This window comes from Microcaecilia unicolor, chromosome 11 (assembly GCF_901765095.1).
Source record: "Microcaecilia unicolor chromosome 11, aMicUni1.1, whole genome shotgun sequence".
Classification (NCBI taxonomy): Eukaryota; Metazoa; Chordata; class Amphibia; order Gymnophiona; family Siphonopidae; genus Microcaecilia; species Microcaecilia unicolor.
In genome coordinates, this window is record NC_044041.1 from 93,738,279 (window position 1) to 93,752,935 (window position 14,657).

The 14,657-nt window shown below is 43.7% G+C and overlaps 1 protein-coding gene across 1 annotated transcript in view; it reads right to left on the minus strand.

Annotated features, from left to right (window-relative positions):
- ARHGEF18 (Rho/Rac guanine nucleotide exchange factor 18) overlaps positions 1-14,657 on the minus strand; it is a 182,958-nt gene that overhangs the window by 50,141 nt on the left and 118,160 nt on the right. The window contains 2 exon segments of the mRNA XM_030217703.1: positions 3-121; positions 7,935-8,079. Coding sequence (XP_030073563.1) covers positions 3-121; positions 7,935-8,079 — 264 coding nt within the window.

Genomic DNA, 14,657 nt, shown 5'->3' on the forward strand with positions numbered 1-14,657 from the left:
ACCTTCCACAAAAACAGTCTCTGTGGTCGAAGAGGCAAGCGAGAGGCTATCGTCCGACGTCTGCCTGGGTCGGGCAAAACCAGAGATGGAATCCGTTTCATCCATTTCGCCCATGGTTTGTCTAGAAAAAAAATATATATAAAGCAAGAAAATCACACACCATATGTTTCTGGATTTCTTTCCAATAGCAGCATTTTTTAATTTTTTAAATAATATGCTAGGGATGACGGCTCACTCAATAAGGGCGTCTGCCTGTAACCGCACAGGTTCAAATTCTGGCATGGCCGAGACCACCACTTATCCTTCTGGGTTAATTAGCCTGCGTCTTAGTGGTAAAGAGGCTGACATTAAGGGGTAATTTTATAAAGATTGCCCCACGTGTGCAGAAAAAGGCTTTTTATAAAACTGTCCTACAGTGTTTTAAGTACACACACTAACAAGATGACATACACTGATACACAAACCACGTGTAGGCGTTTCTAGGGGTGGTGATATTTGTTTGTAGCATTTGTATCCCAAATTTTCCCACCTATTTGCAGGCTCAATGTGGCTTACATTTTCCATAATGGTGATCACCAATTCCGGAAAAGAAATACATATTTAAGGTGAAGGAGACAGAGAGGATTAGGAATACAGTTACAGAAAGATCATTTTCATAATCAGAAATAAGAGATGTTGGATTAACGTCAATCGTGATAGATTAACTTGGACAATCAGAAATATTAAACTTCAATCTTGTTGATTAGTATGGACAATTGGGAAGTACAAAATTATGTTTAGTGAAGATTTCGGTCTAAAATTTTGATTAAGTGGTATTTAGGATGGATTATTGTAGTATGCTTAGTTGAATAGGTTAGATATGATATGATGGACCTGTGTATTTTATATTCGTTGTGAGCAGTCCATCTTAAACACTTATTTTGGGGGAGGGAGGGTGGGGAGATCTTATTGGGAAGGTAAATTACTCATTGATTGAAAAGACCACTTTTTGCAATGAAGACTCCATAATGCACAGCAGGCTGCTGAATGTACGTGTTTTATTTTACTGCAGGGGTGAGAAAGATAGACGATGTAACACTTTCTGGTGTGATAAGGGTACTGATTGGGGGGGGGGGGGGGAGAGAGGTTACTTTCATAAAAAAGGGTATCATAATTTACCCATTTGGAATTTAGGCATGTTCGTGTATTTCATAAAGTTTTACAGATTATCTGTTGTTTGATGCAAGTTGTCCAACTGTATTATTATTGTGATCCAGAATAAAAATCATTTTAACATAATCTATGTGAGTGCACACACGTCTGCTTTGAAACAGGTGAAAATTTGTATAAGCATTTGCTCGCTACTAGAGCTGGTTCAAAGAGACATTTTCTAAAAGCACAAAGGCACCTATGCTGCCTTATAAATCAGTTTTTCACCAATGGATGAAAACTTGGCCACAAAATTATCCACAGTACTCAATCGTGCTACTTGATGTGTAAAGATGGATCCGGTTTAGTGTGAGGGGGTTATATCCGCGATAAAGCAAGTTGCGAAATATGATTCATGTCAAATGATTTACCCCCGAGCCGACACAAGATAAGTGCATTATTAAATTTGATAAATAATTTATGATTTTATTTATTTGGATTTATTAACCACCTTTATGAGATTCGCCCATGATGATAGGTTAAAAAAAAAAAAAGACAAACTTTATGGCTTGAAAAGACCAGTGAAGATGATGGTGCTTAAATCTTGATGTGATAAATTTTACACATTAAGTAGCACCACTGAGGTCTTGAGTAAAACAATAAATTTGTTTTCTACACTCCATGATTGAGTACGATGGACCTTTATAAATAAGTGACCTTTTTGGAATTCTCCCATAGGCCTCTGTGTTTTTGATGGCATACAAAAGAAAGGCTGAAGTATAGACCAGGATGCCATAAAGTGGGTGATGGGGTGCCAAGGGGAGGGGAGGTTATAGAACTTCCTGGACAGAACCAAACAGGAAAAGACAGAAGAACAAGATGACACACAGGAGAGGTGGTTTGATAGGAGGTTTGGTATGAAATAAAACTTTCATGAATCTGTCAAGGGATGAATAAAAACTGGCTTATTATAAACTCCAGAGTGAAAAGTGCTAACAGTACTCAGGTGTACTCTTGAGTTAATTTTGAGTCCAGAATCAGAAAGATGGAGGAGGTACTCCATAAGAGTAGGAAGAGAGCCCTTAGCAGGGTCGAGTGCTCTGGCTGTACACCAGATGAAAAAACTTCTCCACTTGAAACGGTAACATTTTCTGCAGAGGTGGTTTCCTAGAGCCTAGGAGTATCCTAGAGACATCGTCTGGAAGATTTAAGGAATGTAAATCTATGTCATCAGGGCTAGACAGCGAGGATCTGGATAGAGAGGGGACCCCTTGTTCTGTGTTATTAGGGTTGGAAAAAGATCTAACCTCAATGGTTCCTTGCACGACAACTCTAGGAGAAGAGAGCACCAGATTTGATGTGATCAGTAGGGACAAATTAGAATCATGGTCCCTTGGTCTCAACGTAGCTTGAGAAGAGTTTTCCCAATGAGGGTAGTGAGGGAAAGACATATAGAAGATCTGTTCCCCAGTGCAGCAGGAAGGCATCTGGAGCTACATGGTTTGGAGCAGAGATTCTGGAACAAAAGCAGGGAAGCTTGTTGCTCAGAGAAGTGAACAGGTCTATTGCTGTGGTCCCCCACTGTTGGAATATTCAACGAGCCACAGGCATGCTGAGGGACCATTCGTGAGGTTGAAGAACTCTGCTCAATTTGTCTGCCGGCTAGATAAACAACTCTTATAGAGGTGTTTTGAGAAGATGCACAAGTCTATATCTGGATTGCTTGTTGACAGAGGTGGTAAAACCTGTTCCTCTATGTTTGGTCAGGTAATGCATCGCAACCTGGCTGTCCATGCAAACGAGAATTATCTGATTGAGGATGCGGTCTTGGAAAGTTCTGAGGACATTCCAGACTGCTTGCAATTCCAGAAGATTGATATGATGTCGTTTTCCCTGTGGGCACTGAGAACCTTGTGTATGGAGGCCATCGAGATGAGCCCCCAACTTACCATGGAGGCAACTGTGGTGAAGACTTTGTGATGTAGAAGGGGCTGAAATAGAAGTCCCCGGATAAGATTCTGGAGAACCATCCACCACTGTAGACTAACAAAGCTGTGGAATAACTCGAATACGGGTTGAGAGAAACCCCCGTGGCTCGAGACCACCAAGAGGAGAGAACCCACTGAGGTATTCGGAAGTGGACTATTGAAGCCTTGTGGCCGAGTAGACGGAGCATCTGATATGCAGATATTTGGGTGGATAAATTTATTTATTTGTGACATTTATATCCCACATTATCCCAAACAAGTCTTGAGTTCAATGTGGCTTACAGTAAACAGTATAGGATACATAACAAAGAATAATGCATAAGAAAGTAATATGTTGTAAGAATCCAATTTTACAATACAATATCATAAACATATTGGGACAGCTATGGATGTTTAACATTTAGAAAATCTATTACGAATGAGAAATTGTACATAAAGTAAAGAGAAATTAATGGTAAATAGAGTAATGCCTACTGGTTCAATTGGCATTACCAGAATTACCAATAGTACGTAATGAGAGACAACATTTAGGATATCACAGTTGTGGGAAATGCACTGTCTGCATTCATTCCATGAACATCTCAGTATTTATACATCCACAGACACAAAAACAATATGTTTTAAAACATGATTCAGATTGTAACACGTCACAGGTAATTTACATTAATATTTGTCCATGTGCCCTCTTATATATTGGAAAGGCTAAGGGCTTCTTTTACAAAGCCTTGCTAGCGATTCCTGTGTGGCAAGCGAGAGGAAGCCCATTTAATTCCTAGTGTAACCCCTCCCCCAAAGGGGTTAACATTTTTTTACCTAGGGGGGTGTTTATCCCATGAGGGTCTGTGGGTCCGGGTCCGGGTCCGGGTCCGTTTTGGGCTATTTTTGGACCTTTTCAGGGTCCGGTTGACCAGAAGATTTCATTGGCAGCCAGCGTTGAACTCCTGCTGGTTCAAGGGGGTGTCCCTGGGGTCTGAAGGTGGAGCCCATGAAAAACACAACCATCCGTGATGCTGCCTGGCCTGGGAATGAGGTTTCCCAGGGCCGGGGCAGCCAGGCATGTTCCTGGGGCATATGTGTTTTTCCGCGCATGCTCAGTAGTGCTCTGGGGACACGACTAGGACAAGATGAAGCCAGGGGCTCGATTTTTGAGACTGCCCAGCTGGAGTTCCGCAGAATTCGCAGTTCTCTGGTTTGAAAAATGTTTGCCCCTCTGCATTAACATGGGCCCTGCCCATCTAGAACATGCTCACCGCATTGGGAGAAAAATGCCCAGAGAACCGCACCCCCAAATAGTAATTGTGAAATTTCACAATTATGTATGTAAGGTGGAAACTTTGAGAGAAGTATAAATTATATAGAGACAACCTTAAGTATGATGACCATTCTGTGAGGATCTTTCAAGACTTTTCCGCAGCCTTGGCTGAAAAACAGAAGCAATTCCATCCATTATGCGCCACATTTGCGGCCCACCAAATCCATTTTGTGTTCATATATCCTGCTATCTTGAAAATTAATTATAAGGGTAAATGGCGCACACATTCTACTTATATGGAAGCCAAAGACTTTGTTAATACCTTGGATACACCTGGCACATCGTCTAACACTTGAGAATACAATGGATCTATGGATTCTGGGCGCGGATTGTATTGTGTTGGACTTATGCTGGGTTAACAGCAGTTCAGTTTTTTCCAAATGGACTGTCTTTGTTACAGTGGAGCCCCAGAAGGCATCAGTAGCGTGCTCCACTACATCCCTACTCGACAGAATATGGGATGTGGATTTGGGTGTATATGTATGGGGTCTGGAGAGTGGGCATGGGATTTGGGTGGCGGGATTTTTTTCCCCTCAAACAATGCATCACATTGTACTATTATGCAGCAAAATGTCTGTATCTGGAACCCCCAGGGGGCTCTATTATAATATATTGTATAAACAAATTGCTAGAATCCTTTTACCTTAGTGGCCACTAAACATGGATTAGGAGTTCTACATTGGCATGTTTCAGGTATAACCTCACCAATCAAGTGCAACAAAATCTTGGCCCAACAGAATTATCTTGTTTTTTCTTTCCAGACCATAGATGCAGTAGCGTTAGTCCAGAGATCCAACTTCTGAGTATCCCAGACTTAATAGCAACGGCGGTTTTTCATCTTCCCATCAGCAATTACCGATTTCAACTTAATTATCCCAAGTTGAGATATAGGCAACAACTGCAGCAATTAAAGACTCCTGAGGCAGGCCCTTTCGGCCGTGTCGAGTCTGTTGATTGACCAATAAACTCTATATTTAACAGCACTGTCCAATCCTCCTCTTTTGAGTCACCTTCACTGTTTCCTGTGTGATTGCAAGTCTGCAAGGTTTTTGTTCTTCTGTGCATACATCGGCAACTAAATTGATACCAGTCAGATACCATTTGCTTGCAAGAAACTAAATTCAATGATATTGAACACCAAAAACTTAGTAGAGGCTGGGTGTAGGTGTGTGTGGGGGAGGAGGGGAGGTTATTATTTCTCCTCCCCACGGCATAAAGCTGGAGTGGCGGTGCTTATTAGGAAATCGCTGTTGTGCGAGGTGTTAAGTAGTAGTAGTAGTTACGCCTATTCAACATGATGATTTTGGTAGGTATGTTACAGATTAAGCTTCCTGGATGCAAATTCAACCTTTAAGCAGTCTATGCTCTGAATGAATATGTACTTACTTTCTTTCTGCATTTGGTTCAGGTAGGCCCAGATATCTGGGCAGAGAGATGCATTATGTCATCTGCTCACAGTTGACAGAGAAAGGCTCAACCCTGAGCAGTGTCCAGAAGAGTCCCGATGAACTGTAAGGTCTGGACTGGCTGAAGATGCGATTTGGGATAATTTATCACAAACCTGAGGAGTTCTAGGAGACATACTATGGACAGAGTTTAAATCTGTGCCACCTCTCAGGAGGCTGCCTTGAATAACTAGTCATCGAGGTAAGGGAAGACGTGTATAGCCCAGTTGCGGAGCGTTGCAGCTATCACTATCAGGCATTTTGTGAAAGCTTGAGAAGCTGAAGCCAAGCCGAATAGTAAGACCTTGTACTGATAATAAGCGGAGGAACTTCCCATGGGCCGAGAGAATAAGTGAGTGCATGCCTTCTTTAAATCTAGAGAGCAAAGCCTGGGGAGCTCGAGTAGTTCCTTACCCAAAAATGGTTGATACTCCCCAGCCACAAAAAGGGCTCAGAGGCCTCAAGGCCGAAAAAAGAAAAACAATTGTAAAAATCAATAAATTGAACAAAATTAATAAACAGAAAAGAAAAATATGACAAAAAAAATCCTGAAAAAGGGAAGGCACCAAAAAGAAAACGTCTGACACACTGAGGAGAGAGATTAGAAACTCAACCTCTGCTCCACAGAAAACACTAAACTGCTGGTCCCATGCTCAAGCGTTGCAAGGGAAGGCACCCGCGCATGCATGGTAGGAGCATCGTCTTAAAGTTTAAAGTGACAGTGCACTATGGCAGTCTGCACCGGGATCCATGTGTCACCCACATGTGAGAATATTACGTCTGCTTGTCCTCGGAAAACCCACCTTAAAATATAGCAGGCAGATAAATTAGTACAACTCAATCAGCAGCTGCATTGCACCCAATAATACAACCTTATTCCTATGGGAAAACAAAACAAAAATATTAATAGTGGCAGACAGGTGCCAGGACCGGCATTACATGCGTGCAAACAGGGCAACAGCCCTGGGCCTTCATTATACAGTGGGGGGGGGGGGGGCCTAAATCTGAAGGAAATACAGCTTGCTGTGGGCTTTGGGGCCCCCGTCTTAAACATCTGCCCTGGGACCCAGCATGTTTAACACCAGCCCTGAACCGTGCACAAGATGTCAGATTGCTGGTACTGCTGTGCTTTCCTTATCTAGTATCAGCAGAATATCAAAATAACTGAAGTGTACTAGCAGAGTAGCCAAATGGTTGGCACTGTGAAAAGCTGCAGATCCAGATTCTAATCACCTCCATCACCTGAAGCGTGACCCTCTCAGTCAGCCACTCAGTTTCCCACAGCTTAAATTTAGACAGAGAAAGGCTATGGCCACAAGATCTAAAGGACATATCTTGTGAGACAAAAGAAATCAGACATAGGCCTGAAATGGCCAGTGGGACACTACCAAAACATTCCAATATATCTAACAAGGAGATCACCATGATTATTCATTCTTAGTTTACAAAGTTTCTTCCATTCCCATTTTATAACTCTCCTACCACAGATGGTGTGTGCCTGAGGCCAACTGAACATCCTGGCAGTCAGAGAGCTATAGATGCCTCTCTCCAGTGTTTACCCTCAGCACCATTCTTGCACCTTCAAAGGGTTACCACAGTGCTGATAGTCTTTTACCCACCCTTCCTTCTGGAGATAAAGCACACATCCCCTACTCAACCCCATAAACTGGAAGTAGAGCTATGTCTTGAATCCATCACAGGGCCATCTCAAGAAAACATTATTCACCAACCCCCCCCCCCCCCCCCCCCCCCAACAACAACAAAAAAAGCCATATACAAGAAATGCTGTAGATGTCACAGGCAAACAGCAGTAAAATGAAATATAGGTTTGTTTTGGAGCACTGGTTCTCAACCCATGCTAGGGATACAACTAGCCAGCAAAGATTTCACAATCTCCACAATGAATATGCATGAGAGAGATCTGCATACAATGGAAGTAGTGAATGCAAATTTGTCTCATGCATATTCATTGTATATTCTGATAACCCAGCAGGCTAGGTGTGTCTCAAGAACTGGGTTGAGAATCACTGTTTAAGGGTGAAGAGGGAGGATCCATCTTACCCGGATCTGTTCATGCTTATGGTTGTATTTAGTCCAAGTTGCGAGAATCCTCTCTGGGAGACGGTCATGCCGAAGGTCCGGGACAGGCCTGGGGTGCCATCAGTTCCTGGCAAAGCAACACGGAACTGCTCCTTCGTAGGCAGCGCTATGGAGGCAAAAACAGCAGAATTGGTGCTGAGAACATGGGCAGGAGGCCGGTGGGACCCAGCTACCAGCCGGGCTTGGGCGTTCTGGCGCAGCACAGAGAAGATCTTAAAGGTTAGCAGCTCATTCTCCAAAACCACATGTCTATCCCACTTCCTGGAGAACGACTGGTAAAAGGAGAATTTAGTCGGAGATGGCACTGGGCCATCTTTTGTATTGCTTTTCACATTTCCCATTGGTTACTAGTTGGCTCTCCCAAGTCTGCACATTTGAATGACCCGAATGCTGTCTGCAGAAAATGGACACTCTCTTTCATATATATATATATATCTGCTACCTTACGATCTTTCTAGAATTGCTTCTGGGCTGCCACTTAATGCACTGTATTGGCTAAATCAGCAGGTATGACAAACCTAGACCTTGATCCCTGCTGTGAGCTCATTAAGCTCTTTCTTCAGAAAATAAACAACACAGACAGGTCCTTGCTGCCACCTATCAGTTGAGGAGCACTTTATCCGCAAGGAATGCAAGATGCTTCCCGAAACTGTAGAGAGATCTCAGAAAGTTCCACTAACAAAATCCATGCTGCTATGTACCAGACCCGGCCAGGAGTGGCAGGGTGACAGTCAAAATGAAATTCTGCATTGCAGTGTTCAAACATTTGCAAACTTACATAATCACAGCCTGACACTGTCCGACATGATCACCGTTCAAAGTGTAGTGTGCCCAAATATTTCATTAAAACATCTTTTGGCCTGATAGTCAACACTAAGGGTTCCTTTTATCAAGCTGAGGTAAAAAGGGCCCTGTGGTAGCTGCGGGGGCTGTTTTGCCGCACGCCAGGGCCCTTTTTACCACAGTAGGTAAAAAGTCCCTAAAAAAGACATGGCCATGCACTAAGATTATTCTTACTGCAGGGTCATATTGGGCGGGAGGGGGGCGGAGAACCCACTGAGGTGGAGGTAAGGGCTCCCGTGGTAACAGGGCAGCACTGCCCAATTACCACCAGGTTAGCACCACGCTAGAAATTACAGAATTATTTTCTGTAGCGCCAAAAACGGCGCACATTTGAGGCACAACTACCACCGGCGGCCACATTGGGCTGGCGGTAGTTACGGGTTGCCACACAGCAACGTTTTAGTTAAAAGGGCCCCTAAGTGCCACTAACCTGGGCCAGTCAGCAATTTTCAGCTTTATCCACATAATGCTGCTGAAAATTGTTACAGACGGCTCCAGCGCAGTCCAGGGCACAGCAAGTAAATGTGCAGCTGTCTAGACAGTGGTGTCAAATATCACCATTATCCAGAGAACGCCAGCGGTTTGCAGCAGGCCTAGATATCAGCTGGCACTGAATATATGGAAATAAGCTTAAATGCCACAAGCAGCATTAAACACCAAATGCAGGGTTTTAAAAATTGACCACTTTATTCCTTAATAACAAATAGTATACACAGGAGGGGGTGGGGAGTTGTATTATTAGTTTGCTTGTTTTCAGCTCAGTTGACACTTTCCTTTTCTACTTTCTACACTGGCTTCCAGGTTAGCTGGGTCCACTCAATTACTGCAAACAACTCACCCACAGTCTCTTACATAACCCAACAACTCACTAAAAAACAAACAAACGCTGGAAAGTCTAGTTTGCTCTTCGGTGTATTATTGGGTAGTCTCCACAGAGGTAATTTCTACATTCAAAACAGCATTTCACATGTAGAAATGGCTGGTCATAGAAGTGCCCGGGGCATATGCATGTAAACCTCTATATGTAAGTCCTAGACAGACATGTGCTTCTCTGACCTGAGCAGGGGCACAAAACATGCATATTTTGCAAAATCCATGCATAAGTAGATAAAATCAAACAGCATGCTCGAGAAGGTAAATATGTGCAGGTACTGTCCCTTTAAAAAAAATCAGCGTAACTTACACACATTCCTGCCACACATTTGAATATCTTTGTTAGTATTTCCCAAGCAAAAGTATAACCAGGGCTTTTTTTGAGGGGTACTTGTGGTAGGGTTACCATAAGTCCGGATTTACCCGGACATGTCCTCTTTTTGAGGACATGTTCGGGCATCCGGACGGGTTTTGCCAGTCCGTCCGTTTGTCCGGATTTCTGGACAGGCGGGCGACGGGCCTATCCTAGCCTCCCCTTGCTTATTATCTATTGCCCTGGTGGTCTAGTGACCTCTTCGGGGCAGGAAAGAGCCCCCTCTTTCCTGCCCGGAGCGCTGCCCTTGCCCTACATCCTGTTGCTGTGACGGTCTCGGGATTCAAAATGGCCGCTGAGAGTTGACTCCCGAGACAGCAACAGGATGCAGGGTGAGGGCAGCGCTCCGGGCAGGAAAGAAGGGGCTCTTTCATGCCCCGAAGAGGTCACTAGACCACCATGGCAGTAGATAGTAAGTAAGGGGAGGGGACGGGGGGAGGGGGCAGGGGGTGGGACGTGTCCTCTTTTTGAGAGGACAAAATATGGTAACCCTAACTTGGGGGTACTGAGTACCGGCACCTTTTCCATTGTCTACTAAAATTGACCCATAGTCCCCAAGGTTTAATGAAAGAGCTGAAGCCCTACACACCAATTCTGCCTTGTCATAGGTTCTGTGACTGGTTGCAAGATAGCTGGCTATTGTTGGGTGTGTCCCTCAATGATCACCCCATCACTGAAGGGTGGCCTGGAATTTGAGTACCGGCACTTTTTCGCTAGAAAAAATGCACTGTCCATAACCAACAGAGGAAAAATACAAACCAAATATGTGTAAAGACAATTAAGTGCGGAAAAGGGTTTTCACAAAATTGCATGGCCATGTACACGCATGTAAGTAAGCATGTCTACAAGATCACATGTATAAATTCCAGGGGGAGTAGCTTGGGCAGAGTAGAAGCAGAATTGTGACGTGCACGCCTATTTTATAGAATATGTTTTACATTTTCTTAAGAGGATATGCAAATTTGTGCACTATTGGGGTTATTGTAGACATCTAAAGTCACATGGGAACTAATGTTGCCTTTATAAATACAGTTTACTTATTGAACTTTCCACATAGATATCCTGGCATAAAGTTGCTCCTTGTATTTAGCATACGGAACCAGTAACCAATAACCTGTCACTGAATCAAAAAATTGTCCAAAGGTGATATACAGGGGTTGTCTGAGAGCATACAGGCCCCTTCTTTGGATGTCATCTTGAATTATAAAGGGGGCACAGCTCACAGAGAGACCAAGTTACTACTACTACTACTACTGCAAATCATAAAAGAGTGACATATCCCCAAGGTATCAGCTGCTGATGTTTTAATGTCTATAAAGGAAGATCCCCTAAAAACAAAAAGGAATGAATAATTTCCTAACAAGGCCCTTCATCCAAGCCCCAAAGAGTTAAAGATTCCAGCAGGAAGTGGCTGGAGAAAGCCAGGCCTTCTATGTAATTTGCACCAGTCTGTGCCCTGCTGGGAGTTCAGATTACTAGCAGTTAGCCTATGCCCCCCCCCCCCTCACTACGGTGGGGGTGGGGAATGCTCAATACTGGCAGGCCCCCTTCCCCTATCATTGCCTGCTCTGTTTCACTTGTGCTGGTCTGGCCGTCAAAATAAACAGCTGCCACTGAGCACAAAACCATATTTCTCCCTTTTCGGATTTAACAAAGATACTTACTTTAAAGTGAGGATACCCAAACCTGGTCCTTGAGAACTACAATCCGCTTGAAGGGAGGGAAGAAACGAATTTTTGTTTGCTCTTGACTGGCAGTTTGCACCTAATCCTTTGGGCTTCCAAGCTAATTCAGAACAGCCTCTATTAGACTGCGGTGTCACAAGCTTTTCGGGGAGTCTTTAGCCCAGGTAAGCTGGTTATCTGATAATTTCCCCGTCATTCTGTGGGGTAAAATCAAGGCCAGGGATCAAAAACGTACATACTTTCACCTGTGAAAAAGTGGGCTCGGAAGTAGGAGTAAGTCAGGAGAGGCTGCGATGTTTACAGTGTTACATTTTAAGAACCACACACATGATTATGAAAGAAGAAAAGAAAAATCTCTGCAAGTATCCCCCCCCCCCCCCCCCCCCCCCGTCAGTTCTAAAAGGGAAAGGCATGTTTGCACTTTCAGAAGTGGTGCAAATCTGGGGGGGGGGGGGGGGGGGGGGGAAGAGAGCTTTGCAGACCTGTGAAAACTCATCTCAGTATTAGCAACTAACTAACTTGGGTAACTTGGGAAGAAGGGTTCAACATTTTCATAGTTTTTTTTTTCCCTCCAATTATTTTCTTAACCCATTTTCCAGGATGCTCAAAACAGAGTACTGTTTGGACATTAACTCCCGGATTCTATAAAGCGCACCTAGCGTTCTGCGCCAAAATCCAAGCAAACTCTATAACAGCATGCGTAACTTAATTAGCTTAAAAAGCCAATCAGCGTTGTAACAGCACTTACAAGCAATAATTAGAATTTACACACTCAAATCACTAAGCGTATTCTATAACACAGAGCGCCTCAATTTTAATGCATGCAGGCAAAAAGGGGTGTGGTTACGGGTGAGAAAGTGGGCGTTCCAAAATCTACATGCACTGTTATTGAATATGGCCCTCTGTGCCAGGATTTATGCCATTTTTTCGTTGGTGTAAAAGGAGGCACGTAGTTTTAGGTGCTGGGATATAAACTAAGCGTATTCTATATACTTATTTTATTTGTTACATTTGTATCCCACATTTTCCCACCTATTTGCAGGCTCAATGTGGCTTACATAATACCATAAGGCATTTGCAAGGTCCGGTAGAGAAACAGATACAAGGTGAGTCGAGTAAAGGTAGAAGTGTTTCAGGTACAATGGGGGTCAGGGAGGGGGAAGGTTATATAGTGTCCATTGCGAGCTTTGGTTTTGCTGTGTTGCAGAGTGTAGGTATTTATGTTGGGTCGGTGGGGTATGCCTTTTTGAACAGGTTGGTTTTTAGTGATTTCCTGAAGTTTAGGTGGTCGTGGGTTGTTTTCACAGCTTTTGGCAATGCGTTCCATAGTTGTGTGCTTATATAGGAGAAGCTGGATGCATAGGTTGCTTTGTATTTAAGGCCTTTGGAGTTTGGGTAATGGAGACATAAGACATAAGCATCGCCATACTGGGACAGACCAAAGGTCCATCTAGCCCAGCATCCTGTCTCCGACAGTGGCCCATCTAGGTCACAATCACCCGACAAGATCCACGGAGCAAAGCATTTTGTACTGCTTGTCCCAGGAATAGTGGTTTAGGTATGTTCAAGATGATGTGGTTGTATTTCTGATTGGTAGGTCTACGAGGTTTGTCGTGTATCCCGGGACTTGGCCGTAGATAATTTTGTGGACCAGGGTGCAGATTTTGAAGGTAAAACGTTCTTTGATTGGAAGCCAGTGCAGTTTTTCTCGGAGGGGTTTGGCACTTTCGAATCGCGATTTACCAAATATCAGCCTAGCTGGCTGGCTGTGCCTACATTTTTAGGGGCCAGACTCAGTAAATGGTGCTCCGGGACAAATGAACTTTACAGAATACCACTGGGCACCAAATTCCGTGCTCAACTTTGGGCATGAGGACTTACACCAACTGAAACCAGCTGTAAATCGTGGTACGCACAAGCCACAGTATATAATACTGCAAGCAATTTTCCAGAACACCCATGACCCACATCCCCTTTGCAGTCACGTGCGGATACACTTAGGCGCTATCTTATAACTGGGTGTGTAAGTGTATTTCCATGCTGATCTGCCGTTTCAACCCCTTGCATCCGTTGGACTGCATTTCCATGCTAAAATTTGGGCTCAGAATTAGCGCCTAACTTTAGGTGCCATTTTGAGAATATTCCCCTAAGACGGCAATTTTATAAAACAAGTGCTAACATTATCCCCCGGATTCTATACATCGCACCTAGTGTTCTGCGCTGAAATCCAGGCGGTTTCTATAACAACACACGCAACTCAATTGGCTTAACAAGCTAATCAGCGTTGATAACAGCACTTAACGAGCAATGATGAGCACTAATTGGCAATGATTAGAATTTATGTGAACAAATCACTAAGGGCCCTGTTTACTAAGCCACGCTAGAGGCACGTTAGTGCTTTTAGCTTGCGCTGTGTAGGCACCTACACAGTTAGCGTGCGCTAATTTTGTGCCTGCGCTAAAAACGCTAGCGCACCTTAGTAAACAGGGCCCTAAGTGTATTCTGTAACATAGAGTGCCTAAATTCTAATGTGTGCAGCCAAAAAAAAACATGGTTATGGGCAGGGAAATGACAGCTTCAAAATTTACATGCATAATTATAGAATATGGCCCTCTGCACCTAATTCTACATGCATGGACTTACGCCATGTTTTCATTGGTGTAAATGGATGCATGTAGTTCTAGGCACTAGGATATCAACTAAGCATATTCTCTATACACTGCGCCTAAATCTAGGTGCTACTTATAGAATACGCTTAGGCGAAAATGTTTTCCGTGCGGATTTTTTAGGCGCCGTATATAGAATCCCCCCCCCCCCCTACATTCACATCTGTACCAGGGCTCTACAGCTGAGTCGAAGTTGTGGAGTTGGAAGCAATTTTGGGTGGAGTCAGTAAAAATGTACCCACTC